The sequence below is a fragment of the Columba livia genome, chromosome Z (genome assembly GCF_036013475.1).
Source record: "Columba livia isolate bColLiv1 breed racing homer chromosome Z, bColLiv1.pat.W.v2, whole genome shotgun sequence".
Lineage (NCBI taxonomy): Eukaryota > Metazoa > Chordata > Aves > Columbiformes > Columbidae > Columba > Columba livia.
Genome location: NC_088642.1, coordinates 51,852,178 through 51,880,161, shown reverse-complemented (window position 1 = coordinate 51,880,161; position 27,984 = coordinate 51,852,178). Strand labels below are relative to the sequence as shown.

The following is a 27,984-nucleotide window of genomic DNA, read 5'->3' as shown; positions in this document are numbered from 1 at the left end:
TTCGCACTGATTGCGCGCGTTGGGGGTGGCTGGCCGGCCGGCTGGCTTCGGGGCCGCTCGGAGCTCCGCAGCGCGATTGGCTGCCGTGGCGCGGCGAAGGGCCGGGCAGCGGCCATGGGGCGGCGGTCTGAGTGGTGCTGAGCCGGAGTGGGCGCCGGAGCCTGAGCCGGCGTGAGGCAGTTGGTGCGCTGCTCTCCTCCGCTGCTGCGCGTCGGTTCAGACCCTGGCGCCGCCGCCTCTGCAGCGCGGGCGGCGCGCGGGGGGCAGTCGGCCGCGGCGATGATGAAGGGGACGGTGGGCAGCTCGGTGGCGGCCGTCATGCAGGAGAGCTTCGGTTGCGCCGTCGCCAACCGCTTCTACCAGCTCCTGGACGACGAGTCGGACCCCTTCGACATCCTCCGCGAGGCCGAGCGCCGCCAGAAGCAGCGCAAGAGGCACGACGGGGCGGCGGCCGCCGGGAGAGCCGGTCCCAGCGGCAGGGCGGGCGGCGGCAAGAGGGAGTCCCAGAAAGAGTGCAAGCAGCCCGGGAGCTCTCCCGCGCGCGGCGGACCGCCGCAGCCAGGTAGGCCGGCGGCGCCTCCTTAGCGGGGCTCGGTGTGGGGCGGTGGCGCATCAGCGGGCGCCGGGGGAGGCTCAGGGCTGGCGGGCCCGCGGGAGGGGGAGCAGTGCGGTCCCGGCGGTGCCGGTGCGGGCAGCCCCGGCCGCAGCACCGTGTGTCTCGCCGCTGGCAGGCGCTTGCCGGTGCAGGGTCAGCGCAAGTCTGAGGAATCCCCGTTTGCTGTACGTCCTCGTGTCGCTGTGACTGCGTGCCCACCTGCAAGTCCCGCTGGAGAAACGAGTGGCAGCCGAGGCGGCTCTGCGCGTGGCCGCGCTTGGGCACGCTCTCCCCGCGCGCTCTGCCCCAGCTCCCTCAGCGCCTTTGGGCGGCTTCGGGGGGGGAAAACGGGCCTTCAAACGGGTAAATGAACACTTCAGAAGTAATCCCGAGAGGCGAATGGAAGATCATTAACTCTTCCACTGCACCATCTGTAGTTTTTATGCTGGTTTTGCGTCCCTGTCGATGCATCTCGTGGCTTCTCACCCTGGCTGTTTTCTGTCGGTGGCTGATGCTCCCAGGCTTGCTTTCTTGGTACCTGTGAATTTTCTGGTACTTTAGCTTCTTCAGGGTTATAACGTGTCCGAAAATCTGTGCTTAGTTTGCTTTAAGCTTGCACTGATGCCCAAACCTGATTTCCTGGGTGAACTCTTTAACACGGTGTTCAGGAATGGTCTAGGTTGTTTGTCAGCTGCTAGGTTTTGATACTAAATTTTGCTTGGGGGAATAGGGAGCCAGTTGGCTCTTAGATCAGAATGTCTGGCACGGTCCTCTTCGCAGCTGAAGGCTTTGCTGGGCTATAGCTCCTTCCATTTGGAGGCATTTTTGTGAGGATGATTGTTGTTACTTACACGGTATTGTCTCTTGAGAGTTGGCTGTCGGTTTGTAAATATTGAGAACCTCTGCACAGAAGAGTCTGATTTTGCTCTCGTGATTTGTAAATTCCTGTTCTCCTGCAGCATACCGTGAAGCTTAACACAATAACTGTTCTTAAGATATCTTCTTCATGTAGTAAAGCCTACATACTTTAACTGAACCGAGTGTTTTAATGCCCTAGAAAAAGGTGTGGCCTTTCAATCAGGGTTATTGTTCCATTAAGTTGTTGCCAGTGTTGCCAATTCCACTGCTTAGACTTACAGTCTTAGACTGCTCTGACAGTGATTATTTGACCTTGTGGAGCAGAGAATCTTTGAAGTATGCACTAGTTAATTAGCCTCTTTGTAGAAGGTGATCTTAACAAGTTGTCACTATCCCATTTAACAGTTGTATGAAACTCATCTTTTGCGGTTCCTCTGTGGTTGTTATGTGACTTTGTCAGAGGTCTCTGCCTGTAAGACCAACACTTTAGTAAAGGATACTGTACTCTGGTTATCGACAGAAAGCGAAGGTGCCTGTTCAGTCATCAACAGAGTCTGAAGTCTTGATGTAAAAGTTCTTGAACAAGAACTGGTGGTTATCAGGACTGTGGAACCATGTGAGCAGCATCCTTTACTTCCTACATGTCTATAGATATCTTAAGCATACAGATTCTGAGTGTAATTCAGTGGTAATACACAGCAACCCTGTGTGTCTTTGCCTATTTTCGGCTGCCTTGATATTAAGAAACCCAGTTTCTTGCGTAGAGACATCAGGCACATGCATCTTGTTTTAATTTCCTGCTAATTTAAAATGGAGAAAAGACTGCTGGTTTATAGTAGCCTTTGTGCAAGTGAATTAACATCTATCTTAAGAAGAGTTACTTGGTCTGAGAAATGCTGCACTTTCTTCTTTAAATAAAGTGGCTACCTTGCATTTTGTGTGCATTGCATGTTTATGTCTTGGGATTCTTGTAAGGACTGTAAATGTGTAGTGCTCAGGATGCTAAACCAGAGAGTTGAGACTTGGTCCTACCTGTGGGTAGTTGACAAATATAAAGCAAGTGGTGGATTTAGGGAAAAATCTTTTCTGGTAACAGAGGGGTCAGCATTTTATTTGTACTTATACAGGATTCAACCATAAAAATTCTTGATACAATAAAAGATACACAGGGCTATCAGCTTAATGGTTAAGAATGAGTAACCACTTGGAAGGGTCTTCCTACTGTCTCAGTTTGGTGTAAAGCTGCTAGTGATGGACAAATTGCTAGAAGAGTACAGCTCTGCTTCGGGGAATAAATAATAATGATTAAAATTACTTAATTATAATGACTAAACTTACATGTAAGAAAAAAAAAAAAGAAAGAAACAAAGCACAGACACACAAAACAAAACCCACACAAAAAAACCCAACGACAACAAACTTAAGCATTTTGTGTCCAGCCTATCTTAGTGTTCTGGTGGTGGTGGGTTTTTTTCTCCACCACCCCCGCCCCGATTTTGGGCATAACTCCTTCTAATTTAATTTCACTATTTAAGAATTAAACACCATAAAGCAGCATCTAGACCCATATGCACAGCTGAATCAGATTCTGATATTACGGTTGAAATGACAAATTCAGTCTGTATTGCACTAGTATTCATAGAATAATCACAGAACAGCTCAGGTTGGAAAGGACATTGAAGGATTGTCTGGTCTAATGTTTCCTGGAAGAGGCGGCAAAGAAGAGATCATCTATCACCCTGTCCAATTGCATCTTGAAAACCTCCAGTGATGGGGACTCTACCATGTCCCTGAGTGGGTTGTTCCAGTGAATGATTCTTTCTGAGACTGAAATGAAACCTCATCCAAGTTGTATCTATTGCCCCTTGTCTTCTCTATATGGCTTCTTGTGAAGAAAGAGCCTCCTTCAGCTTTGTAGCTGCCCTTCAAGTGCTGGAATGTTTTGATGAGGTCCCCCGAGTCTTCTCCAGGGAGAAGAGACCTATCTCCTTCAGTCTTTCCTCATAGGGTAGCCTTCTAAGAGGCTTGTTGCAAGATAATTCAGTACTTTGACCTTTAGACTCCAAACTATTCATTATCAATTGACACAGCTGTTAGGAGACTATTTTTTAATCTTTCTTTAAGGAGAAAACAGATTTCATAGCATAACAAAACCTACAATTTTTACCTTAATGATGTATGTTTTCCTCTTTTACTGACTGTGCTGTTTTGTGATTCTTAGACTGTATGCTGAGGATTTGGGTAAAGGCTGTCTGTAGGTATTACAGCTCTTATAATTGTACCACTTAATGTTAACTCAGTTCATTCTTAGCACAGTGGTCAAACTGCATTTGCCAGCTCTTTATTCAAAAGGCTCAGTTGCAGAGCTTGCATTCTTCACCAGTCCAGGCAAATTAAATTTGTTGATCATGCAGTATTAAGCTCTGTTCTGTTGAAATCTCTAAACCTTTGTTGCTAATACCTCGAAAAGGTTTTCTTCTTTCATGTATATTGATGACTCGTGTAACATTTAGGTGTTGTTCCTGAATACTACATGTTCATTTGAGTTTTTAGCTACAGTTTTAAGTTAACTTGGCATGGAATGATTCTTGGGAATCTTACCTATACTGACTGCTATTTTCTTATTTTTGAATAACTTATTCCGATATTATTCTTTTAGCTGTATAGTCATAAAGATTGTCCAGAGGAAAGCAGCAGTAGGCATTTCTGTAATTGAGTACTGGCACATATGAAAACAAAATACCACAGAATACAGTCTGACTCTGTCTCTTTTTTTTCTTCTACTTGGGAGAAGAGACCAACACCCTCCATGCTACAGCCTCCTTTCAGGTAGTTGCAGACAGCGATAAGGTCTCCCCTTAGCCTCCTTTTCTCCAGCCTAAACAGCCTCAGTTCCCTCAGCTGCTCCTCATAAGGAAGCCTGCAGTGCTGTGCGGCTGGGAGGCAGGCTGGGCACAGTGGCCGGGATGCACTGTGGGGCAGACAGCAGAGTGGTGGGCAATCTCTTCTCGGGGTCATGGTGAAGTTCATTCCTTTGCAAAGCCTCGGGGATGCCCCAAGCAGCGGTGCTGAACCCCAAGTGTGCCCCCAGCAGGGCCCTGCAGCTGGCTCCAGCCTGCGGGGACACACATGTGAAGGGGAGGAAATAAGGTTGTACAGTCTTAAATCTGCCATACTCTGAAATACAGCAAAATAGGTCCATGAGAGTGCGAACTGTCTTTTACTATTTCCAGTTACAGCTTTGTTGTGAAGGAAGATCAGTTGTCCATGTATAGGTGTTACCATGTAACTGAGATGTCAATGAAGTAGTGTCTTTGTGTGCAGCCATAATTAATGACAGAAATTGTTGAATTAGTGCACTGTTTCTCCACTTGCCCTCATTCCAGACCAACTGGAACAGTATTCCTGTTTGGTTTTTGTAGTTACTTCAATTCCTCTGAACTCCACTTAAATTGTTTCTTGTGGCTCAAATTTTTTCATTTAAAAATGATCTGTTAAGCTGAAAGCAGAGGAAAGAAGGATCTCTTGGAACATGTGGAAAGAGAGATCTGAATTTAGCACCAGTGGCTGTACTGCTGTTAGCCTGAAACAGAGTCACAGAATCACAGAATCGACTGGGTTGAAAAAGACCTAAGAGATCATCGAGTCCAACCCTTGGTCCAACTCTAGTCCGTTTACTAGATCATGGCACTAAGTGCCGTGTCCAATCTCAGTTTAAAAACCTCCAGGGACGGGGAGTCCACTACCTCCCTGGGCAGGCCATTCCAATGCCTGACCACTCTCTCTGTAAAGAATTTCTTTCTAATATCCAGCCTAAATTTCCCCTGGCAGAGTTTAAGCCCATGCCCCCTTGCCCTATTGCTAACTGCCTGGGAGAAGAGACCAATCCCCACCTGGCTATAACTTCCCTTCAGGTAGTTATAGAGAGTGATGAGGTCACCTCTAAGCCTCCTCTTCTCTAGACTAAACAACCCCAGCTCCCTCAGCCTCTCCCCATAGGTCTTATGTTCAAGTCCCTTCACCAGTCGTGTTGCTCTTCTCTGGACCCGCTCCAGCACTTCAATGTCTTTCCTGAACTGAGGGGCCCAGAACTGAACACAATACTCCAGGTGTGACCTCAGCAATGCAGAGTACAGGGGAAGGATCACTTCCCTTGTCCTGCTGACCACACTATTTTTGATACAGGACAGGATACCATTGGCCTTCTTGGCCACCTGGGCACACTGTTGGCTCATGTTGAGCTTCCTGTCAATTAGTACCCCCAGGTCCCTTTCTGTCTGACTGCTCTCCAGCCACTCTGCGCCCAGCCTGTAGCGCTGCAGGGGGTTGTTGTGACCAAAGTGCAGCACCCGGCACTTGGCCTTATTGAACTTCATCCCATTGGAATCAGCCCATTTTTCCAGTCTATCCAGATCCCTCTGCAGAGCCCTCCTGCCTTCCAGCAGGTCGACACTCCCTCCCAACTTGGTGTCATCAGCAAATTTGCTGATGATGGTCTCAATCCCCTCATCTTAATGGTCAATAAAGGTGGTAAACAGGATGGACCCTACACTGACCCCTGGGGAACACCACTAGTGACTGGCCGCCAGCTGGATGCAGCCCCATTCACCAGCACTCTCTGGGCCCGGCCCTCCAGTCAGTTCTTAACCCAGCGTAGAGTACACTTGTCCAAGCCACAGGCTACCAGCTTTTGCAGGAGTATATTATGGGAGACAGTGTCAAAGGCCTTGCTGAAGTCCAGATAGACCACATCCACGGCTTTCCCCTCATCCACCAGGTGAGTTACCTGATCATAAAAGGAGATCAGGTTGGTCAGACAGGACCTGCCCCTTCTAAACCCATGCTGGCTGGGTCTGATCCCTTGTCCATCCTGAAGGTGCTGTGTGATTGCATCCAGGATGATCTGCTCCATAACCCTGCCAGGCACCGAGGTCAGGCTGACAGGCCTGTAGTTGCCAGGGTCAGCTCTGCAGCCCTTTTTGTGGACTGGGGTAACATTGGCCAATTTCCAATCATATGGGACCTCCCCAGTGAGCCAGGCTTGGCAAGTTCTTCTGCTAGCTCCCTCATCACCCTAGGATGGATATCATCTGGTCCCATAGACTTGTGAGGATCCAGATGGCTCAGTAAATCACCAACTATTTCCTCCTGTAATACAAGGGGCCTATTTGGCTTCCTATCTCTGTCAACCACCTCCAGAGATGAGTTGTCCTGAGGGCCACCTGTCTTACTGGTAAAAACTGAGGCAAAGTAGGTATTAAGTACCTCAGCTTTCTCCTCATCTTTGTTAACTATATTTCCCTCAGAGTCCAGCAGAGAATGGAGGTTTTCCTTGCCCCTCCTTTTGTTATTAACATATTTGAAGAAGGACTTTTTATTATCCCTGACAGAATTGGCCAAATTAGCTTCAAATTGCACTTTTGTTTCCCTGATTTTTTTTCTGCATGATCTAGCTATTTCCATAAATTCTGTAAGTATCATAAGTAGCCAGCCCTTTTTTCCACAGTCGGTAAAGTCTCTTTTTATTTCTGATTTCATTCAGAATCTCCCTGTTTAGCCAAGCTGGTTGTATTCCCCCCTGGCTAGCCTTTCGGCACACTGATATAGCCTGTTCCTGTGCACTCAAAACCTCTGGCTTGAAGCATGTCCAACCCTCCTGGGCCCCCTTGTTTTTAAGCATTGTTTCCCAGGGTATGCTCTGAACTAGACTTCTGAATAGGCAAAAATCTGTCCTCCGGAAGTCCAGCGCAGAGGTTTTGTTAGTGGTTCTCCCTGCATCTCCGAGTATTGAAAATCCTATTATTTCATGGTCGCTATGCCCCAGGTGGCCTCCAACCACTACATCTCCCACCAGCCCTTCTCTGTTTGTAAACAGTAGGTCTAGCGGGGTCTTGCCCCTGGTAGGCTCATTTACCAGCTGATGAAGGAAATTGTCCTCTATACACTCTAGGAACTTCCTAGACTGCCTCTTCTGTGCAGTACTGAGCTCCCAGCAGATATCCGGCAGTATCCCAGTAAAAGAGCTGCAGGGCAGTGACACTAATTATATCCTGTAAATGAGCTATAAAATGGCAGAGGAAATTCACTATCACCAAGTGTTAAGTAGTGTATGTGGGAGAACATGAATTGAGGTGGGGGGCAGCGTTGCAAGCTATACCGCAACATGAAAGGTTTTGCTAATCCAAACTTTGCAGCTCATGAAAGAGAGCTTGGAGTCATTTGGACTATTACGAGTGGAACAGCAAGTCTGTTTCCAGTTGCCATCTGGAAAAGCAGCAGTGTTGACAATTACTGAGGTAGCACTGTCAAGACTAGAAATCGAATTATTATGCCTTTGAAGGAATCTCATCTTCCCACATCTTGAAATGTGTCCGTTCTTTTGGTCACATCAAAGATATTAAAACTAGAAAAAGCATACATCTTGGGAGAAATGTGAATTAAGGTTTTTGTTTTGAGAGGAGGTGTCTGAGGATATAAAAGAAGTGTATGTAGAACTGCAACTGAGACTTGGAGAAGGGAAAGAATATTGGTTGTTTCTTATTTTACAGAAATAAAGGGATATAATTTCAGGCAGATTTTGTGAAATAAGGTGAAATTATGCTTTTTCTACGGAGACTATAATTGACCTGTGGCATTTCTTGCTATAGGGTGATGTTGATGTATCAGTGCATGTTATCTATTCACACAGCAGTTTGTGTAAAGACATGGCAGCCCATCTCTGGATTTGTCCTGTATAAATCGATGCTTACAGTCTTTGATTCAGAAAACCTTTAAGGGTAGATTGCCAGATGGAAGGTATTTTGTTGTTACTTTTTTCTTTCTTCAAATACATGCTCTGAGACATGAAAGTCTTTCATCTGGCTACTATGGTTGCTTTAATGTTCATCCCAACTGAATCAAAACTACACGCAGTTTGCCTTTGCCCTATTGCCATATGTGCTACTTGGGCAAAATAGAAGTGAGTTTTGGTTTGGGACTTCTTCATCCCAGACTGCATTTGTGGAAGTGAAGTGTTGATGGAGCCGTCTCAGTGGGTCTGAGTGTCGCCCATTTGGATGGATTGGTTTCAGACTTGTGGGAATTCATAAAACACAATGATGTAGCCTTGACAGCAGAATTTTTGGGTCACAATACGAGGGTTTTGTGCTCTTTACAGCAGTAACCTTCCTCAGCCTGTGAATATGCACGCATGCCAGCGGCTGCCCTCACCTGTCATGCTCATTACAGGAGGGAATGGGGCAAACAGCAAGATTTCTGCTGTAGCTTGTAGTCACTGATTGCAGTTGCAAGCTGGGCTCCTGTGGTTTTTGTCTAAAGTCAAAGTTTCCTGCACAAAACAACATATTCTCCCTTAAAAAATTAAAAGAAGGTGAGAGCATGCTGTCTTGGCAAGAGCCATTGAAGAGCCCACAAAACCTAGAAAACTGTCTCTCCCAAGCAGAAGTCCTACTTGTTTGAGGACAGGTGATATGGGTGGAGCAACTTGGTGGCAGCTAGGCAATACCGCTACAAAGGCAGCTAGGTTTTGCTGCATTGTTTGAAATCTGTCTGTTAACACATGCAGTATCTGGGAACCCAGGCAATGCTAGTTTTAAAAGTATGATTTCTGCTTTCCCAGCTGAGAATTCTGTGATATATTCAAAACACTTTCTAGAAGGTCTTCCTATCTAAATGCTGCAGTATAAACAAAACTGATAGTGAAATACTATTGTGGGAAAAATGAGAACTACTTAAGTATGTTAAGTCTGTATAATGCGGAGTTTTAACAGTGGCTTGTAAAACTGGGATTTTTTTTTCTTTAGCAATGTCTAATTCTATAACCTGGTAATTTTAATATTTAGAGATGTCTTTATAATAATATCTCAACTGCTGCTTGTGAAAAAAAGCTGGGCCTGTTGAAACAGTTTAAGCATCAGATTTCTTTTCTGATTCCTCAGTTTAGAAAGTGACAGGTAACTCAGCCGACAGACGGGGCTGCTGCAGTAACCACTGTGGGGAAGTGGAGGTGAGGTGGGGAACGGCGGGCAGCGTCTTCAGCTGAATACAGATTACAAAAAAACACCTGAAAGAGAGGTTAAACTTGGTAACTAGGAAAGAGTGATCTTGAGTTTTCAGCACGATGTTTTTAAGACCTCAGGAAGATGATCCACAAAATGCCAGAGCTTTTTCTGTGGTTTTGAAGGAAACCTTCATACAGATTCATACATGCAAACAAGCAGACAAGAGGTATACTTGTAGTTAATGAGCGTTCAAAGTGTAGCCCAGTTTTTTTTTAACTGAAAGGTATTATGGCAGTGCTACACAAGATTGCTTCTGTTATGGTTTGGTGTGGTGTGTTTGTATTTCCTCCCCCTCCCCACCTCCAAGAGTAGGGAGCTCTTAAGTTACTTAACGATGAGTCTGCATTGGGAAAAACATATGGTAGAGGATGAGAATCTGATAGTTTATGCTATCTTTGCTGCCAAGGTTTGGTTTAGTTTGCCTTTATATGTAGAGCTGAAAGATGTGCTGGTGTTTGTGATTGTGGTGAGTTCAAGATTCTGCCCTGAGGGTGACTTTGCTTATTAGAGAGGTGAGTTGCTTCATACTGTGGATTACCAGTGGTGCCTCCCTGTCAAACCAGTTAAAAATGTTTTTATACAGGTAGCCAGTGCCACAAATAGTCTTTGAAATGTTTAAAATCCATTTCCAGTAGCTATATCCACCTGTTGGAATCAAAGTGAGATAGCCTTGGACAGAAATCAGAGTAGAACTGACTGCTTTGTTGAGCACCATCAGTGCTAGTGATGTTTAATACACTGACATATTTGGCAAGACTTGTTTTGAAGTACTTTTAAATGTACTTAAGTGTACAGAGACCATCTTATTTTAAAATGACATGTGCATGTTCCTTTTTAACATTGCTTTACTAGTTCTACAGACCTCTTTGAATATAAAAGTGAAATTGAGGCTAATACTAAATATGGAGGGAAAGTGGTTTCTGACTGCTGCATTGTTGCCAAGTTAATCTGTTTAGAATAACTGATCCTGCTGATAGCCGGTGAGAGGATCAAAAATAAATAAAAAGGCACTCTTCTATTGCACTTGCACATCCAGATGCAAATAAGATAAGTAAAAATGAGGTCAGAAATGAGTAGTCATTTTTTTCCATAGCACGATTCCAGTATGGAATTAACACTTGTATAGTAGGTGGTGTAGTAGACATGTGCGTAGAGCAGACCCATTTCCCAACAGCATGTACAATTCTGTATTCTTTACAATTTTGCTCTTTATTAAAGCATCCTGGTTTGAAAAGCTTACTCAAACTGATTTCAAAAGTTGTCCATTATCCAGAGGTCACATCATGATTTTGGGCATGTAAATATGCTTGCAGCTCTAAGGATTGAACATTTCCAAATCTTGAGAAGAGACAATTACTGGAATGTATTGTATCAAGTGGTTTGTAGTGTAAAGAAAACCAAAGCTAGAGTTGCTGCTGCAGCACAAATAAAAGTCTCTGTTGTGTACAGTTAGGACTGACCTAACTACATAACAAAAAATTTTGTTTACCACCCTTTGATGTTATTCACCAAGAGGATAGTTATTCTACATTTTCTTTTTAGAGATTGTTACAGACTTCATGCTTGCCACCTAAGCTTTGATCAGAGATCTTCTTATATGAGCATTTCTATGGAGCTATTAGTTACTTTACCTCTTAATATTGTAACATAGCATAGGCTTTTTTCTCTTTATGTGCTAGCAACAGAGGCACAGTAGCCAGGACAGTCACTTGTCTATTAACCCGAGTTCCGCAACTTGCCTAGAGTTTCACAGGTGCTTCTTGTGGAAAGAACATCTTGCTTTTGTTGTTTTCAGAGCAGTGTTTCTGTAGTTTCTTGGCTAATGGACTTAAACCAACACCTTTTTCAGGCAATAGTGTAACTGTAGGGGCCTAGCAGACAGAAGGCTTGCTTTCTTCTGGAGAACTTTGCCCTAAATAGAGCATAGAATTTGGGAAAATGGGAAGGGAAGTATATAGTGAATGTTATGCTACGTGTATATAGGTTGAGTGGAAAACCTCAGTTTATTCTCTCTTCTAATACGCAATTTCTCTGCATTCACTCTGCCCAGCCTGTTCCTCAATCCTGACAATGGTCAAACAAAACCCTCAAAAGCTTTATTGTGTTTTATGTTGGAATATATTGACATTTTTGCATCAACTAGTGGTATTGGAGTCTTTGTACTTACTGCCTGGGTTTATTCTGCTTAGATTCAGGGACTTGTAGTGTTGGTGAATGACGCTCTCCTCCATACAACAGTAATAGTAGGAGGTGACTCCCTTCTGGTTGTTGGATACCATAGCTGTGAGCATAGACGTGCAGGCTCAGATGTCTAAATTCAGTTCATCTGGCAAGAGATGACTCTCATGACTGACAACTAATGCCTCTCTCTAATGGTTTTCCTCTTTCTTCCACCTTTGTTGCTTCTGCATCCATCCTGCAATTCATGTCTTCCTTTGAAGCTTCTCTGCCTTGTCCTCTAGTACACTAGCAAGATCTTTGAGACAACATGAGAGAAACCATTTTTGTTCTCCATTTTGGTGACTTAATGTGAGCAAAATGAGATTTTTCTTTAGCGTGTTTTTTTTTTTTCTGTGAATGTCTGAGCTGTGTCAACCCCTGTAGTATTTTTACTTGAGGCAAGTTCATCAATACAGAAGGGATAGTAAGTAGATGTCTTTAAAACAGTGTCTGACAACATTAACTGAAAGTACTTTTAATATTTTGGTGGACTTGGTATTGCAGACGGTGAAGTAGAAGACTATAAGCTGTAATCAACTCAGTCAGTAGTTTTGTAACTGCAATTGATTTATTATTAACCTGTTCATAATTTATATTTGTGTGTGTACATAGGCCAGAAGCAAGCATTTAAGCGGAGAGAACAGCAAGGATTCAGTAACAGAGGAGCAGATGTGAAACAAGACAAAACTGAATGGAGACCATCTTTCAGGGAAAACCGCTCCTATGAAACAGAAAAACAAGTGGAATTGGCAGTGGAAAGGTATGTATCATACAGGGAGAAGTAAGGTGCCTCACAGAACATGTGCACAGGGATGGAAAGGGGAAGACTTAACCTTCTTAAAATAGATCTAGACGTGACTTGAAGACATGGTTGCATTATTAGTGTGTAGACTTGTCGCAGGACGACTTAGTTCGTTTAGCTGTAATTTCAGCTTCCTCACAGATTGATTTGGAGCAGTTTTGTTAAATGTTAGAAGAATAAGGCAAAACTGAAAAGTTAAAGATCTGAAAATATAACCCCTAGTCTGCAACGTAAATGTTCATTTCTGAGCTTGCATGCCAAGCTTTGCGGAATATGTGGTGCATGTTCCAAGTTAAATGAGTGTTACTGTTCAAACTGAAAATAAACTTATGTCATACTATTTATTGCTTGGTGAATGCATAGCAATTTTGCTTTTTTTATAAGTACTAGAAAATTCCACTTTAACTTGTAACACTTGAGAGTCTGGCTGTTCTTACTTTACAGAACAGTAGTTGGTATTTAACAAGTTCCCTGAAGCTTTAAGCAGTTGCGTATAAACCTGGAGTTAGGCAGTGGCGCTATTCCCTAATAAAGTTGCTGAAGATTTGACAGTTTGATAGTGTTTTGTGTTCAGTTTATGTCCATTTTTAATGCAAAACTAATACAACTGTACCACGTGTTGTGTAAAGATGCACTCTAAAAATTGTACCGTGTTATCATATACTGATGTCTCTCACAGCTGCATAAATGCAACCATATGCTTTTTTCTCTTTTTTAACTGTTTTGTGGGAACCAAAATCTGACTAGAATTCTTGTTTTTAGACCAAGTGAAAGATTAGACCGTGAAAGGCCAATAAGAGGTCGTGGCAGAGGAAGAGGTGGATTGCGAGGTAGAGGAAGAGGTGGTGGAATACAGAGAAGTTCTGATGGCTTTGACCAAAGAGGAAAATGGGAATCTGAAAGACAGAGTGCGAGTGATAAAATGTAAGTGTTCTGTATGCTGCTTCTTACTTGGTGTACCACTAAACAATAGTCATAATGGCAGTAATGTTTCTTAGTATTCTGTTCCCTTCTATATCCAAGTTGCCTGGCAAAAAGTTAGTACTGATTTTAGTTTCAAGTCGCAATGAAAAAAGTAAACAAACCTCTTAAACTCACAGAACCCTGTTTCTTTCTCTAGAGGGATGAAAGTAGATGATAAAAAGGGTGGAGGTGGAGTTTGCAACTGCGGAACGGTTAAAGATGACACAAGATACAACATGTACTAGTGCTCACCATAGATCATCATTTTACATGGCTCTACCTTAGATTATAACTTTCTGTTCACCAGTTGTGTGTTCATTTTGAGCTTTATAAGGCTTGCTTTCTATTAATTGTTATGCTGAACATATTTTTATGTTTTTCTGAACTCACCTTCTTCATAGTGGTGAGATTTATTTGTAGCAAAGGCATGGTGATATTTCTTCAGTTAAGACTGCCAGAATCTTTTGATTGGGGCCGATTTGTCTTTTGACTGAAATGTCACAATTTTTCTCAGTAGGTGACTCAGTGGAACTTTGGTATTTAATAGCATTGCTACTAAATGCTGATTAAAAGATTGAAGCTCTGTTAGTGGGCTTAAATTCCACTATCTTTTTCTCAAGTTTTATTTATAATTTCAAAATTGCAGAGCTCTAATACAATTCAGTCTAGCTCTGGAGGTAATATTTAGCTGACTCTGCCACTGAAGTGCACAGTAACAATATGTGGTGGCTTATTAATTAGATTTAAAAAAATGGGAGTGTTCAATTCTGTATTTCTCTTATAGGTCTCTGTTCAGACTTGCAAAAAGCTCACTGAAAATGTTGACTTTTGTTCATTCTTTGCACCTAGCAATATGCCACTTTTTTCCAGTAGCTTTTGTTCTCATACGCATATAGAACTCTTTATTTGATGGCTGATAAGGAGCAGAGAAAAGGCAGCACTTTGAGCTTGGAGCAAATATTTTGATCATGTACACATTCTTACACAAAATTGTTTTAAAAACAAAATTTCATTTTTAAACCTTAGATCGTGGATTTGGGCCATTTGGCTAAAAGGTTGAAAAATACAGCCTTGATGGCTTCTAATTTGGAGGGCTTGATATGCCAAGTTCTTTGGAAAGGCTGTACTAGTATCTGTCTCTTCTGTAATATTTAATACTAAAACCGAAAGATTGGGTAGTTACTTTGGCTTTCAAAACAAAGGATCAGCTAGATTAACACAGTTCTGAGCTGACAGCAGAAAGTCGCTGACCAAAAGCACAGAACCAGCTTCTATGCGATGTCAGGGAAGGTTGTATGAACTTCATAAAGTACAAGAAAATTAAGATCCCTTATATTCTCCCTATTTAATTTTTGTTAGTTCAGTAGCATCAGAACTTACAATATAAACATGAGATATCAATGATTTCTTGTCATGTGGTGCCTGTGGTAGAACTGACATTAAACTGGAGTTACATAAATAATGATGCTTTATGATGCATCAAAGCTAGAAGGTGTTAATATTAAATATGTGTGCCTGCCAGTGGAATGAAAGCATACTATTGCTCTCAAATGACAGTGAACCAGTGTTCATGTTACAGAAAATACAAACTTGGAGTATGAAGTGTAATGTTTTAATAGTTGAAAAGGAACAAAAAGGCAAACCTGAACATCAGTGATACACTAATCAAGTACTGGTATTAGTATTCATGATTGAATTATTTTGTCTTCATGCACGCTTTTCACTCTTTTTTATTAAAAGTAAATAGAAGTTGAATTTTCCTAATACTTCTTATTTTGCTAGTCGCTTAACTACTCACTTAGTAGATCTATTTTCTGCTTATGATCTTAGAGTTTTTCTCCTCTACTTTCTCCCCTCCAAAGGAATTCTGGAAAAAAAAAAAAAAATCAATGTATTGATCTGCAAGGTTTTTTTCCAATGTGACCCATTAATACTTGGTGGATTGTTTGTGTTGTGTGTTTTTGTTTTGTTTTTTTACAGTTTTAGTGGGATGGAGCAGACTACTCCTATGGAAGAGACTGCAGAAACAGCTGAGCAGACAGGGACATCTGAAGGAGAGCCTCTGAACAAGTATAGTCTGACTAAAATATTTTCTTTATAAATGCAAAGAAAACAATTGACTGTTATTGATCTACTTGTATGGGAGGCACACTTGAAATATGAACTGTTAAGTTATGGTAGTGCACATATTTAAAAATAGAAAAGCTTTGTCTATATTTGTGAGTCAAGAAAATGCATCACTGACTAAAGCTTGGTTTATGCAGCTACAGATTGCATTTATTTGCCAAGTGATGCTTACATTCCTAAGATCTGCTGATAATTTAAGGAGGAGCTACATATTGTCTGTTACCTATTTAACTTGGCTAATTTGTAGAAAACTTTAAAAAGCAGGGTAGTTTTTATGAGAAAAATATTAAAGGTGCCTATGCAATCATACAAACACAATTAAAACACACGAAGATAGAATTCTCTTAAGTCAGTATTCATCAATCGCTAATAACGATGCAGTTGTCATCTGTTCATGAAGAACCTCTGCAGAACTTGAAAAATTTGCTGGAATTGGTCTTGCAGTGACCCTTAGGAGTAGGGAGGGAGAAACTGCCTCTTTCATTCTTATTGGTGCCCAGTGAGAACTTACTTCACAGGAAATAAACAGTGGCTTAAGAAAAAGTAACTAGACAATCTTGTCTAAGTTAGAGACTTTAAAGAATAATCAGATACCGTATGGTGAATATCTTCTAATGAGTGAAAGACAATCAGTTCAGTACGTCAGCCTTCTCTTTTGTTATTATGAAGTCTTCTTTACCTAGAGATGCAGGTCCAGGTATTAGTGGCTGTGGTTAATTTCTTAATTCTAAATCTACCTGGGGCTACAAAACCTATTTTATATGTTCAGGTTGTATAACCTTGTAAGAAATTGAGTGGGTGTAGCTTGGATTTCTTTTCATTTTGAACTAGCTCTCAATATATAGACAGAGGTGAGTATACATGGGGAAATCTCTCTCTGAAATGGAGTGACTGTGACTGGATTTCAAGAAAACTGTTTCTAGACTAACTTGAATCAGATGGGTAGTGTGGATAAACTGTCAAGAATGCATTGTATTAGCTAAATAGGAAAGCAGTTATTTAGCTTTTTTTTATCATCAGCTACTGGTACCTTGACTTGTTTCAAGATCTAATTCAAGCTCTTTGTAGATGTGTCCTGACATCAGTTTCTTTTAGAGCGTAAGGCTTGAGAAGTGTATATTTGGTGGCAAAGGCATCTGGCAGAATCTGCTGGTTGTCTCTAATTATTTTCTCTTTCTCAGAGTTGACTAGGTATTTGGTCAGACTGTGGGCCTTTCTGGAGATTTTACTCCTCTTTAGTTTTTTTAAAAAAGCTTTGTTTAGGAATAGTCCACTGAAATCCATAAGATTAAAAAATGCAAGTAACATGCAATTACAAAATTCTGCATTGTGTGTTCTTTGCAGTGCAGTAAATATTGCCCTGAAGACTCAAAAATCTGTATGCAAAACACGAATTACATGTACCTTATTCTACTCTGAGGGTAGTGTCAACTTGGGGACTGTACTTCATTTTAAAACAGAAGAGAATGCGTTGTGCAAATAGAGCCTAGGTAATCAGAGAGGGTTGTATGGCATAGGCCTTAAAAGTGTGGATTTTTTTTCTTGTGTTTTTTAATAATTGAAAGCAAAGCTGGTGCGGTCTGTTTTTCATGCTTCAGGTTTTATTTGAAGGCCTTGTATACTGTGCTGTTTTGACTAAAAGTGAGTTAATTTTCTTCATGTAGTTAGAAACTATTCTTTTACATAGCTAGCATGGTCGTTGTTTGGATTTAGCTTGAGAACAAGAAGATAACACCCCGGCACAGAACTAATATTTTTCTTAGAGTAGCTTTACAGTATCTTTGAGTTGGAATAAAGGCTTATTGTCTGGGAGATCGAGGCCTTGCTGGGCTCTCTGTCTGCAGGTGCGAGGCAGCGGGGAAGGGGGGCATGGATGGGGCAGAGCTTGACTGACACCCAGGCTGATCAGTGAGAGTATTCCATACCATTGGTGTTGTGCTTTCTATTTAAAGAGAGTTGTTTTTTTTAATGTCTGGGGAGATGGAGACCCGTCTGGTTCTGCTCCATTTCGGTGAATTTCCATTTGGGACTTTCCATTAGTTCAGCGATTTGCCATCCTGCCGTTTTGCAGTGGCTTCTGGGCCTTTCTGCCTTTGTGGCCTTTTCACTCTCCCTGCCCAGGATCGGCTGTTCAGGACCTGGGTGCTCTCTCTTACTGACACAGGCTGCTTGACCTGGACGGAGCTCTTGAGGAATGTGTTGAGCATCTTTTATATTTTCAGTTTTATAGATACCAGTAGTAGTAGTGGTATATTGGTATTACTACTTTATTAAACTGTGTTTGTCTCAGTCCACGAGTTTCTCCCTTCCCTTTTGATTCTCCCCCTATTTGGGGGGTGGGAGGAGTGAGTGGCTGTCGTGGTGGTTATGATTGCTAACTTTGGTTAAACCGTGACATATGCTTAGGTTGCTCGTGCTCTCCGGAATTGTTGTCTTCTGGCAGGTAGCATAAAGCAGCAAAAGCTTATAGCAAGTCTACTTTCTGCTTTCACCACAGCCTTAATACTGAGGGTGTAGGGGTGTGTGTTTGCTTAAGTTACTGTTAGGATTGTTCTCATTTTCACTCTTAAATGCAGCAGCTCCAAGGAATCAATTTCTTTTCTACTGCTTTGTTGCAGTTGTGTGCTTGTAAGGAGAGATGGAAAGCTTCAGTTTGTTTCTTCTCCCATTCTCTTTCCTGTTTGAACTGTTTCCATTTAAAAGAAGAGGAAAAATATTCCTGGAAACCAGTAGTAATCTGTCTGTGGGGAGATAATGTATAGCTTTCTGTTGTGGTACTGGCTAATTTCAGTGCAACTCTGCATAGACTTCTGTGGGCTGCTTGGCTTCAGGACTGTGTCCACGTTGTTGTTCTTGAGCTTCCATTTGCAAAGTATTGCAGGACAAGAGTTTTTTTAATACTTCTGTAATATAAATCATGTTATTTCTTTCCATATCTTCAAATTTCTTTGAGTGCACCAACAATATGTCTTGGTAGCATCCCAAACCGCATACTAGTAGCTGGGTTTTTTTGCTGCATGTAGTAAGTATAAAATACACAGCTAGTACAGCAGTATAAGCTTTCCTCACAGCTGTTTGCTGTTGAACTTGTCTTCATAGTCTGAACAATGTAACACGCTTATGTTGACTGGTAATTCAAATTAATAGATTTTTCTTTTTAACCAGTGTGACACTAGTCTATTCAATTCCTATCAAAGGTATTTGCAGAGTTAGTATTTATTATTTGGGGTTTTCTTCCATTTATTCACGCAGGACTTTTTCCTTTTTGGTGGAGCTTTGTATTCTTCTGGTCATTTAATAGGAAGCTTTCAAAATTTGTCTTAACGTTTGCTGAGCTGTTTGCCCCTTTCTCTGTTTTTTTGAGTAGTGACATAAAGCTATCCATAGACCAGACCAGATCTTCCTAAGTATTGGGTTGAGTGCTTTTCTTCTATAGTTAAACTGTACAGTTGTTTGCTTGGTATTCTCATGTTTAACTTTGAATTTTGCTGTAACTGGTGTTAATGCTCCTGTAAATGATGTTTAGTAGGAAAGGTTAATGTAATTGGTTTCTTGATAAAGGCTGAATAAAAATTTGCGTTGTGCAGCTGAATAATACAACAACATATCTAACAAAGACCCACTATCATTATATTTATTGATGTGAAAATGATCCGTAGAAAAACTGAGCTGAATGTCATTCTTTTCCGTTTGAATTTCTTGTGCATATTGATGTGTTCTCGTAGAGCTGTTCCTGCAAGAAAGGTATGCTCATTAAACAAGGTGTAGCTAAAAGGTTATGGTGATCTGCTGAAAACATGGAAGCAGTAGGAACCATTACTGAGGGCTTCCACTTGGTGTTCTGGTATGTACTTGCACTGTGAATTCAGTTTATCCTTGTCCAGAGGCCACACTTAGATGTCTAGCAATATTTTGTAAGCATGATTGTTGGTGTGCTAAGAAGCTTGTTAACCTGATGAATGAAAATAGGCACTAAGCAGTTATTAAAATTTGTAAGGTTAAAAGGTAGAAAGTAATGCAGAGAGCACACTTCCATGCAGGCTTGGTGCACAAAATAACCTGCTACAATCAAGTCTTGGTCCGAAATGCGATGCGCACGTTGCTCTGCTTCACTAATGAGAGGTCTTTCCCCTTGGGAGTCTTGACATCATAAAATAAATTTGTACTACTAATAACCTAGCAGTTGAAACCATCTTTTGGATTAAAAATCAACCTGTACTTTCCAGTTGAGAAAACAAACTTTTGCAGTGTAAATCCACCAGAATTTCCTCTAGCACAGGCATGTGGTTGTTTTTGATAGATGTGTACTTTTGAAAGCAATACCAGTGATTGCTTTTTTGAGAGATCAAGTTGCTGTTTAGTGAAATGTCCTCACGTTTTCTTATGATCATAAAAATTTAGATCTAAAAGTGGTCTTGCTGACCCAAGGTGTCACTAACCATACCATGACTATGAGCCAGCACTGTGCCCTTGTGGCCAAGAGGGCCAGTGGCATCCTGGGGTGTATTAGAAGAGGGGGGGTTAGTAGGTCAAGAGAGGTTCTCCTTCTCTACTCTGCCCTGGAGAGACCACACTTGGAATATTGTGTCCAGTTCTGGGCTCCTCAGTTCAAGAAGGACAGGGAACTGCTGGAGAGAGTCCAGTGCAGGGCAACCAAGATGATTAAGGGAGTGGAGCATCTCCCTTATGAGGAAAGGCTGAGGGAGCTGGGTCTGTTTAGTTTGGAGCAGACTGATGGGTGACCTTATTAATGTTTGCAAATATACAACGGGTGAGTGTCATGAGGATGGAGCCAGGCTTTTCTCGGTGATGACCAATGGTAGCACAAGGGGTAATGGGTTTAAACTGGAACACAAGAGGTTCCACTTAAACTTGAGAAGAAACTTCTTCCCAGTGAGGGTGACAGAGCACTGGAACAGGCTGCCCAGGGAGGTTGTGGAGTCTCCTCTGGAGACATTCAAAACCCGCCTGGACACCTTCCTGTGTAATCTGGGTGTTCCTGTTCCTGCAGGGGGATTGGACTAGATGATCTTTCAAGGTCCCTTCCAATCCCTAGGATTTTATGATTCCATGATACCTGTGCAACCTCTCATACCTCTGTAGTTGATCTTAATGTCCTACTGATAGAGATTTCAATAACCCTTGATGGTCTTTCTACTTTGAAAGTAGAAACTACTATGTTCTTTTTCTTCTGACTGTCATGTTTTAACATTGTGGATATGAAAAATTCTTTTTTTAGCATTATGTATGTTTCCTCCTCAGCATCTCCTTAAAGGCTTCCTGTGTAGATAACGTATTTTAAATTTCATAGCTGTCTTGCAGTTCTATTCTGGCCTTTATCTCTGTTCCTACGTAGAAGACATTACTCAGCTGAGACCTTGTTTTGCCCTACAAGCAGTGACATGTGCCCCAAACAAAACTGTTGATGTGTCTCCTTATAAAAGTACACTGTTGCAGAAGGAACAAGGCTTTTTATTTAAAGTTCAGCTTGGCTGGGTTACCTCGAATGCTCTTGCTCGGTTTGAGGTCCCTCCTTTGAGCTGCCTGGCTTAGTGGTTCTTCCGGTGTTTGGGCGGCTGATGGTTTTTGCCTGAGAGTACGTATTTCTTCTTGTCCTCTGGACTTCCAGGAAGTGTCTGCTTTGGTGGTTTGTTTTCAAATCACTTACTTGGTCTGTTCAGCATCTCGCATGACTGGTCATTCTTTCAGTATTCTTGAACACCTGCGCTATTGCCGTTTCCTTTTGCAAGCTTTGTGCCGCAGGAAATGCAGTAAATGTCTTATGTATCACACTGTGGATAACTGCACAGAGCTGGCCTTAAAACTCAGCTCAAATGCTTTTTTTAATTTGCAGATTGAAAGATTGACACCTACTTCTCAAGTAACTGTTGCAACCAGTTCTGTATCTTTCTAAGGCTCTTGCCAAGGACTGAAACAGCATCTCTCTAATGGGGTGAAAAATTACGAGGAGAGGAGTTTGATTCTGTCCTGAGACAGTGGCTTACGAAGAAATTAAACCAATTTAATAGAGCCCCTTTTTGTTAGTTTACTTCTTCTTTTTTTCTTCCTCAGAGTGCTTGCAGCTAATTTTGTTTTTCCAACATCTGTTCACAAAACTGAAGCTTCAAATGATTGATAAAAAATTTTCTGGCTTCTAACTCTTGAGGACAGCAAATAGAAAAGTTTGGGGTGCAATTGGTTCTTAATGCTCTTACACATGGAACAGTATCTGTTGGTGTTTTTCCAGAGGTAGCTACATCTTTCACCAGTATCCTTTTTATTTATTTAACTCAGTAAACTAGTTAATTTTTTTCTTAACAGTCCTTCTAATATAGTTTCAGCTCTATGGCCATCAGTATGGAGCTACAAGCTGCTTACCAGACTTTTAACTTCTGGTTACTCTAACGGGAATTTTCAAAATACCAGGGCATGAAGGCATGTCAGAGGGTAGGCATAAAGTACAGGACTTTTGCATATTTTTAATTTACTTTTTCTACAAAGCGCATTTAAAACTGTGTTCATCCTAAATCAAAATTAAGGCCTGTCTTACTGTTTGATTCTGCTTCTATGTGTCACATGCTTGGTGCTTCAGGAAAATATTGTACAATTTTGACTGCCAAGAAATAGATTGGTTCTCTGCAATATCAAGTTGGAAGAGGGAACAGGCCTGTTCCTATGTAGGATACTTCTGAATGCACAGAACACTCCCAACAAATATGTGTGTTCTGATAGGGTTGTTGCACAACTTAAAAAAACCCAAAAAGCACAGTTCACTGGCTGTCATTTGACTCTGAATCTTTCCATGATAAATTTCCAACTTGCATCTAAATAGCTGTATGTTTATGTTGGAAAAATCATCAGCATTTGATAGAAAACTTGGTGCTGCCATTGAGTGAGGAAAAACTAATCTATAGTTTTCCCACCAGAAGGAATCTAATGAAAGAGTTTTCATGTCAGGGAAATACTCAACCAGCTTTGAACGCTATTGCAGTGTGTAAAGGTTTTGTTTGGGTGAAGGGAGAAATGGTTTCTCAAGTGTCTGGTGGTAATCAGTGCAGCTTTTCCTTAGCAGCTTTTCTGCTCTTGATAAAAAGGTACACCTGTAGTGTACTCTAATAGCTGCTGGTCCTGGGCAAGTCAGTCTTGGTCAGCATCAGAAAAGTGGCAGCAGAGTAACCAAGCAGAGAAGAGTGAAGAATCTTTGGTTTTGTCTTACGTATCTTGTCTTAGGAATACAGACATAAAGCTCTGGACTTCTGTCCTTCTAGCTCAAAAATATGCAAGGCATATTCTGATGTATTCCATATATTTTTCTTGAAAATATGATCATCATTGCACTTTGTGGCAAATTGAAACTGGAGTAGGTTTTATCCGGTTTTGCCAGGTGATACTGTGTCCTTGTGTGCTACTGCATCTGACAAAAGAAATCAAAGAAGCATCTTGTGAAATTAACAAATGAAATGTTAATAGTTACATAGAAGATCCCATGGTGTGATCATCTTGTCTTTTGGATGACTGAAAGCTGTGCTGAAACATGAATATGTCTTGTATTGTCATCCTTCAGTATGAGTCAATAAAACCATACAACTGTGGTGTTTTAAAAGTGCTGCTTGGTATGCTTTTTTTATTCTTACTATGGCTGTATTTTCCAGGGGTAGACTCACTGTTAAACATTAGGCCTGACAATATGCCAGATCAAAAGACAGACTGGTTTTGTCTAGAATCCAAAGTGCCTGAACTTGCAATGAGACTGGATAAATACCAGAACGTACTACAGAAGGCTGGAGACAGCATTTGCTCATATGACTAATTTCAAACAGGCCATATGTTTTACAACTTAAATTAATGTGTAACTCAGACATCAAGTTACTGTGGGGAGTAAGTGAAACTGAGGATAGTAATTTGGTGAGAAACATTCCAAATGTTTTGTTTAGTATCCTTACTTTAGAGATTAGTGTTCTTGTTCATCCTGGCATGTTGTAAGCTAATGCTTTTTACTTTACAACTATAAACCTTTAGAGTTGCTGAAGGAGAGCCAATGGAAGAAGTAGTTCAAGAAATGACGTTAGATGAGTGGAAAACTCTTCAGCAACAGAATCGACCAAAGCCTGAATTCAACATCCGGAAGCCAGAATCCACTGTTCCTTCCAAAGCAGTGGTGATTCACAAGTCAAAATATAGTGATGATGTAAGCATTGCCTCAGGAATTCTGTAAACTCTGCTTTATGCCCAGAGTTAGGAAACTGTCTCTGCTCTTTTTCTACTAGTTTTAGTATAACCCAAAAAGACTAGAAGTTTGTATCTAAGCTTTGTTACTATAATGACATATATGCCCCCAAACTTGCTTTAAACTTACTGTCTGTTCATTTTCTTCTCTTGGCTCATCACTCCTGTTTTGTGTGTAAATACGCTATCTATTAAGTTATTCTACATTATGGCTCAGTCTTAGCAATATAAAGCCTTGCTGCTGCCACCCGTGTAGAACTCTGGTAATGCTGCTAGAGAAACTTGGTTTACTGAACACTTCTTATCCTAACTTTGAATCCCATCTAGCTTATTTGCTGGTATACACTTATACATATATATTAAACTCAGGTTCGGTATCTGTTAGTGTGGATACTAACTGTCCTATTTCTCACGTGTGCTGGATCCCCGCTTTTATTGTGTACTTAGAATATATGATTCCCCTCCACCCTTTTTTAGAGTCCCACTTCTTAGAAATAACTCTGGAGAGCTTGTTCCGCATGTATGAATGCACATATTATCCTTTGTCTAGTTGTAATATAAACATCAAAACTCGCAGCTGTTTAAGTCTTAATCAGTTTAGGTCATTGAGTGCTTCCAGGGAGAGACACTAATACTGAAGTGGCCTGCATCCTTTTTAGCCTGGTTTTTGGTGGTCACAGTTGTCATTATCCCATCTTCCTTCTCTGAGGGAGATGGTGGTAGGGATGAGGACAGTATCTTTCACAAGCTCTAAAGAAAGTATGCAAGTGTGTGAAGTGTGCATGCAAGTTTGCTGTTCTTTTTGCCTGTAAAGTTTCTTGGCTGGCAGTATCAAAGGACTTTGTCAAAATGAACATAAAATAAGAGGTACAAGAACTGCAAAACATGGACAAGTCAAACCTCTTTGTTAGACATTGTGTAAAGTAAGTGATTCATCACTGTATGAGATGAGTTTACATATGTGTTAACATTACTACAGTGCACATTAAAATTATGGTGGGAAATAGTCTTACATCCACTAACTACTAGGAATACACAGAGTTAAAACAACAGTAGTCTCACAGCTGCAGACAAATAGACTAACAGATCAGGTAGCAGCCAAATACTGTGCTTTGCTATGGCCTTTTAACAATTAGTTGAAGATAACTGCAGAAGTAAGTAGGTTGTGTGATTCTCTAGTCCCTTAGAAAACATTGTAGATTATATTATTTCTGAAAAAGCTCTTCAGTGTTACAGACCTGGTACGGAAGAATTTGTTGCCAGGACTCTGAGCCAACAAAAACTATCCTAGACATCTGGGAAGATGCAGTTGCCTCACCTCTGTTAAAACCCGGTGCAAGTTAAGGCCTGCCTTGACTCTGGATGTCATCTTGATTTATCTGCTGCCTAGTCTGTTATAAAAGTATGCGTGTGTATATGTACTGGGGAGGGGAGAAGGCTGTACATGGAAGCTATAGGCTTTAACCAGATCTTCTTTTTAGCTGCAAAAAGAGAACTTCGAAAGATATGAGAATCATCTTCAAAGACCAGTGAATGACATCACATCTCAGCTGAATATTAATTTTGGGAGTCTTCCTCGCCCTGGCCGTGGATTAAGAGGAGCACGAGGTGGTCGTGGTCGTGGCAGAATAGTTGAGGAGATGGGACCTCGACCAGAAGTAGTGGTAATGATTTTTGTGGTCTTTATTGTTTGCTTAGGGAGGGGTTTTTTTTGTAGTTGTTGTATGTGTGTCCCACCCCTTTTTGTGTGGAATTATTGATTACTGTAGTGACAGGCTTGTTCCTAATTCCTGCCTCATAGTATGTTGGTCTGGTTATTTTGGGTTCTTAACCCATATCATGTTACTTAAAGTTAGGTATCAGTTCAGGCTCACAACTCTTAACACATAAATTTCAAAAGGTCTCATTGCTTTGATGGTAACTAGAGGAAAGGATACAGCAAAGATTTGTTTCTGCAATGAGCCTTTATATGAATTTGAAAATAATTAAAATTACTAAAGGCTTGTATCCCTTACAAAAATTTCAGCGTAGTACAGTAATGGCATTTTGATTACTGGGAGTGAGGTAAGTGAATCTGGGATCCTACAGATTAAGACAGAATCCAACAGCATCCTACAGAATTATACAAGTGTTCAATTCAACCATTAAGAAAACTTCCACTGACCTTTTTCTCTTAAAAAAAATGCACTGAAAAATGACATTTTTTTCTTCATACTAACTGAAGGTCTCAGTTTAATTCTGCCTTACTTGTATGAGTGAAATACTTCAAGGTTGTGAACTTACTGTATGATACAGAAGTTATTTGATTAATTTTTTTCGTCTGAATGAAAAAGGCGCTTTATAATAATGGAGCATAGAGTTTTAAACTACAATCCAATACATGCAGTAGCCTTAGGATGTAAAAGGATAATAATGCTGCTTCTAAAAATGACAGTATTTGGGGTGAGATTGCTTTACTCGTTCTCTTCATTTCAGGGCTGCAGAACTTGTGATGCTCGGGTCCTTTCCAGGCAGTAGATCAGCATTATAAATATATTCACACTGAAGAAATTATAGTAGTCATAACTTCTGAGATAAATGCATAGCATTTTGTCACAGTTTAATTGCAGGGCGACAATAAACCACAGCAGATGTTTTGTGAACCCCCACCCCTTTTCCTCCCCTCTCAGTCTCCCGTCCCTACTAAGGAAAGGCAATAGGAGGGCAAAGAGAGAGAGGACTTGCAAGTTGGAAAAGTGTTAAAAATGTTTTACTGATACTACTAATAAAATAGAGAAAATAATACAAAATATACAAAACCAATCTTGAAATTCCCCAGCAGCTCAGCACCGGCAGCAGCAGAGCAGGCACCCCGAAGTCCTGGGTTCGATTCTGCAGCAAGCTGGAACTGGGTTCAGTCTGTCAGTAGATCACAGGGACAGCAGGCAGGGTCCTCCCCAGATGTTGGCCATAGACAAAGAGAGCAAGACCCTCATGATCTCCCACCTTTATGTGATGTATGATGTGGATGGGATGGAATACGTAGTTGGTCAGTTTTAGTCACCTGTTCTGTTCGTTCCTCCTTGCAAATACGTGATGTGCATTCTTATCAGTGACCTTGCATTCCATTGCTATGTCTGTTTACAAAAACATATAGCCAACTTCAGAAAAGTGCAGTTACTTAAAAGAACTTAGCTGAAAAGAAAATTCACTAAAAGAGAAACTGGTCTTGTTTTTGACAAAACCAGGACACATTTCTGTGATAGTGATGGATACAAAGCATTTAACTTGAATAGAAGACCCCTTTTCAGGGTAAAATACATGTACATAGCTGTCAGATGCTTTTGAAATGCGTTCATTTTTACAAAGCTTCCTTTCTTTCTTTCTTTATAGGTGCACCTTGTTGCTCCAAATCCTGATGATCCCGAGGATTTTCCAGCTTTAGCCTGAAGAACCGTGATGAAGGGTGGTATTTCAGAGCAGCTTTAGTGTAGCTGTGAAGAGACCAGTTTTATGCTGGTGTGGATAAAGAAAGTCTGTTGCTACTGGAAAAGCTGTTTGGGTGTTTGGTGTGGAATGGTTGTGGCCCTGTGCTAGTGGAGTTGGGTTCTGGGGATACTGGTGGGCTGGGATCTTGCCAAAGGTTCCTGTGTCTGCCTCCATTCGTGAAAACTGTGTGAAGGCCTACAGTACTTCACTACAAGTTTTCAAATGAAGTTCAAGAGTACAGTGTTTAGAATGTGTATATAGAGATTATATTAAGTTCTCCATGACACCGTGGTGAAATGTACACTGTACAATGTAGTTTGCAATTGGGACTCATATTTCACTATAAATTTGAAAGCTGCTTTCCCTGTTTCCTTGAGTGGAGTGTAAATTTCACACAGTCACAAGTTGCAGTTCTTTGGAGTTCGGCAAATAAAGGAAAGTGCTCATGAGTTTGGGTTTGAAGCATTATTCTGACAGCCTTTGCTATTTGGATGTAGTCTGGAGAAAAAGCCAAACAAATTAAAAAAAGAAAACACAACCCAAGCACCGTCTCCCCCAAACACCACCCAAACCAAAAAAACCCTGAAACTAACCATCAGACCTTACTCACCCAAAACAGTGATCTTTAAAATTAAGGCAGCACAGATGCTTTTAACTGATAACAG

The 27,984-nt window shown here is 41.2% G+C and overlaps 1 protein-coding gene across 1 annotated transcript; it reads left to right on the top strand.

Moving 5' to 3' along the window:
* Positions 1-5: 5 nt before the first annotated feature.
* On the top strand, positions 6-27,768 carry HABP4 (hyaluronan binding protein 4). Its single transcript, XM_065045799.1, has 7 exons — positions 6-562; positions 12,346-12,493; positions 13,298-13,459; positions 15,479-15,568; positions 23,645-23,813; positions 25,333-25,515; positions 27,224-27,768. Exons 1-7 carry the CDS (start codon positions 280-282, stop codon positions 27,278-27,280), a joined length of 1,092 nt encoding a protein of 363 aa, XP_064901871.1. The 5' UTR covers positions 6-279; the 3' UTR covers positions 27,281-27,768.
* The last annotated feature ends 216 nt before the right edge of the window (positions 27,769-27,984 follow it).

What these genes read in the sequence shown, in the direction of transcription:
- HABP4 (XM_065045799.1), top strand. Translation starts at nt 280, where the DNA reads ATGATGAAGGGGACGGTGGGCAGCTCGGTGGCGGCCGTCATGCAGGAG. An exon ending in GAAGGAGAGCCTCTGAACAA is followed by an intron (nt 15,569 to 23,644) that starts GTATAGTCTGAC and finishes ATAAACCTTTAG; the next exon opens with AGTTGCTGAAGGAGAGCCAA. An exon ending in GACCTCGACCAGAAGTAGTG is followed by an intron (nt 25,516 to 27,223) that starts GTAATGATTTTT and finishes CTTTCTTTATAG; the next exon opens with GTGCACCTTGTTGCTCCAAA.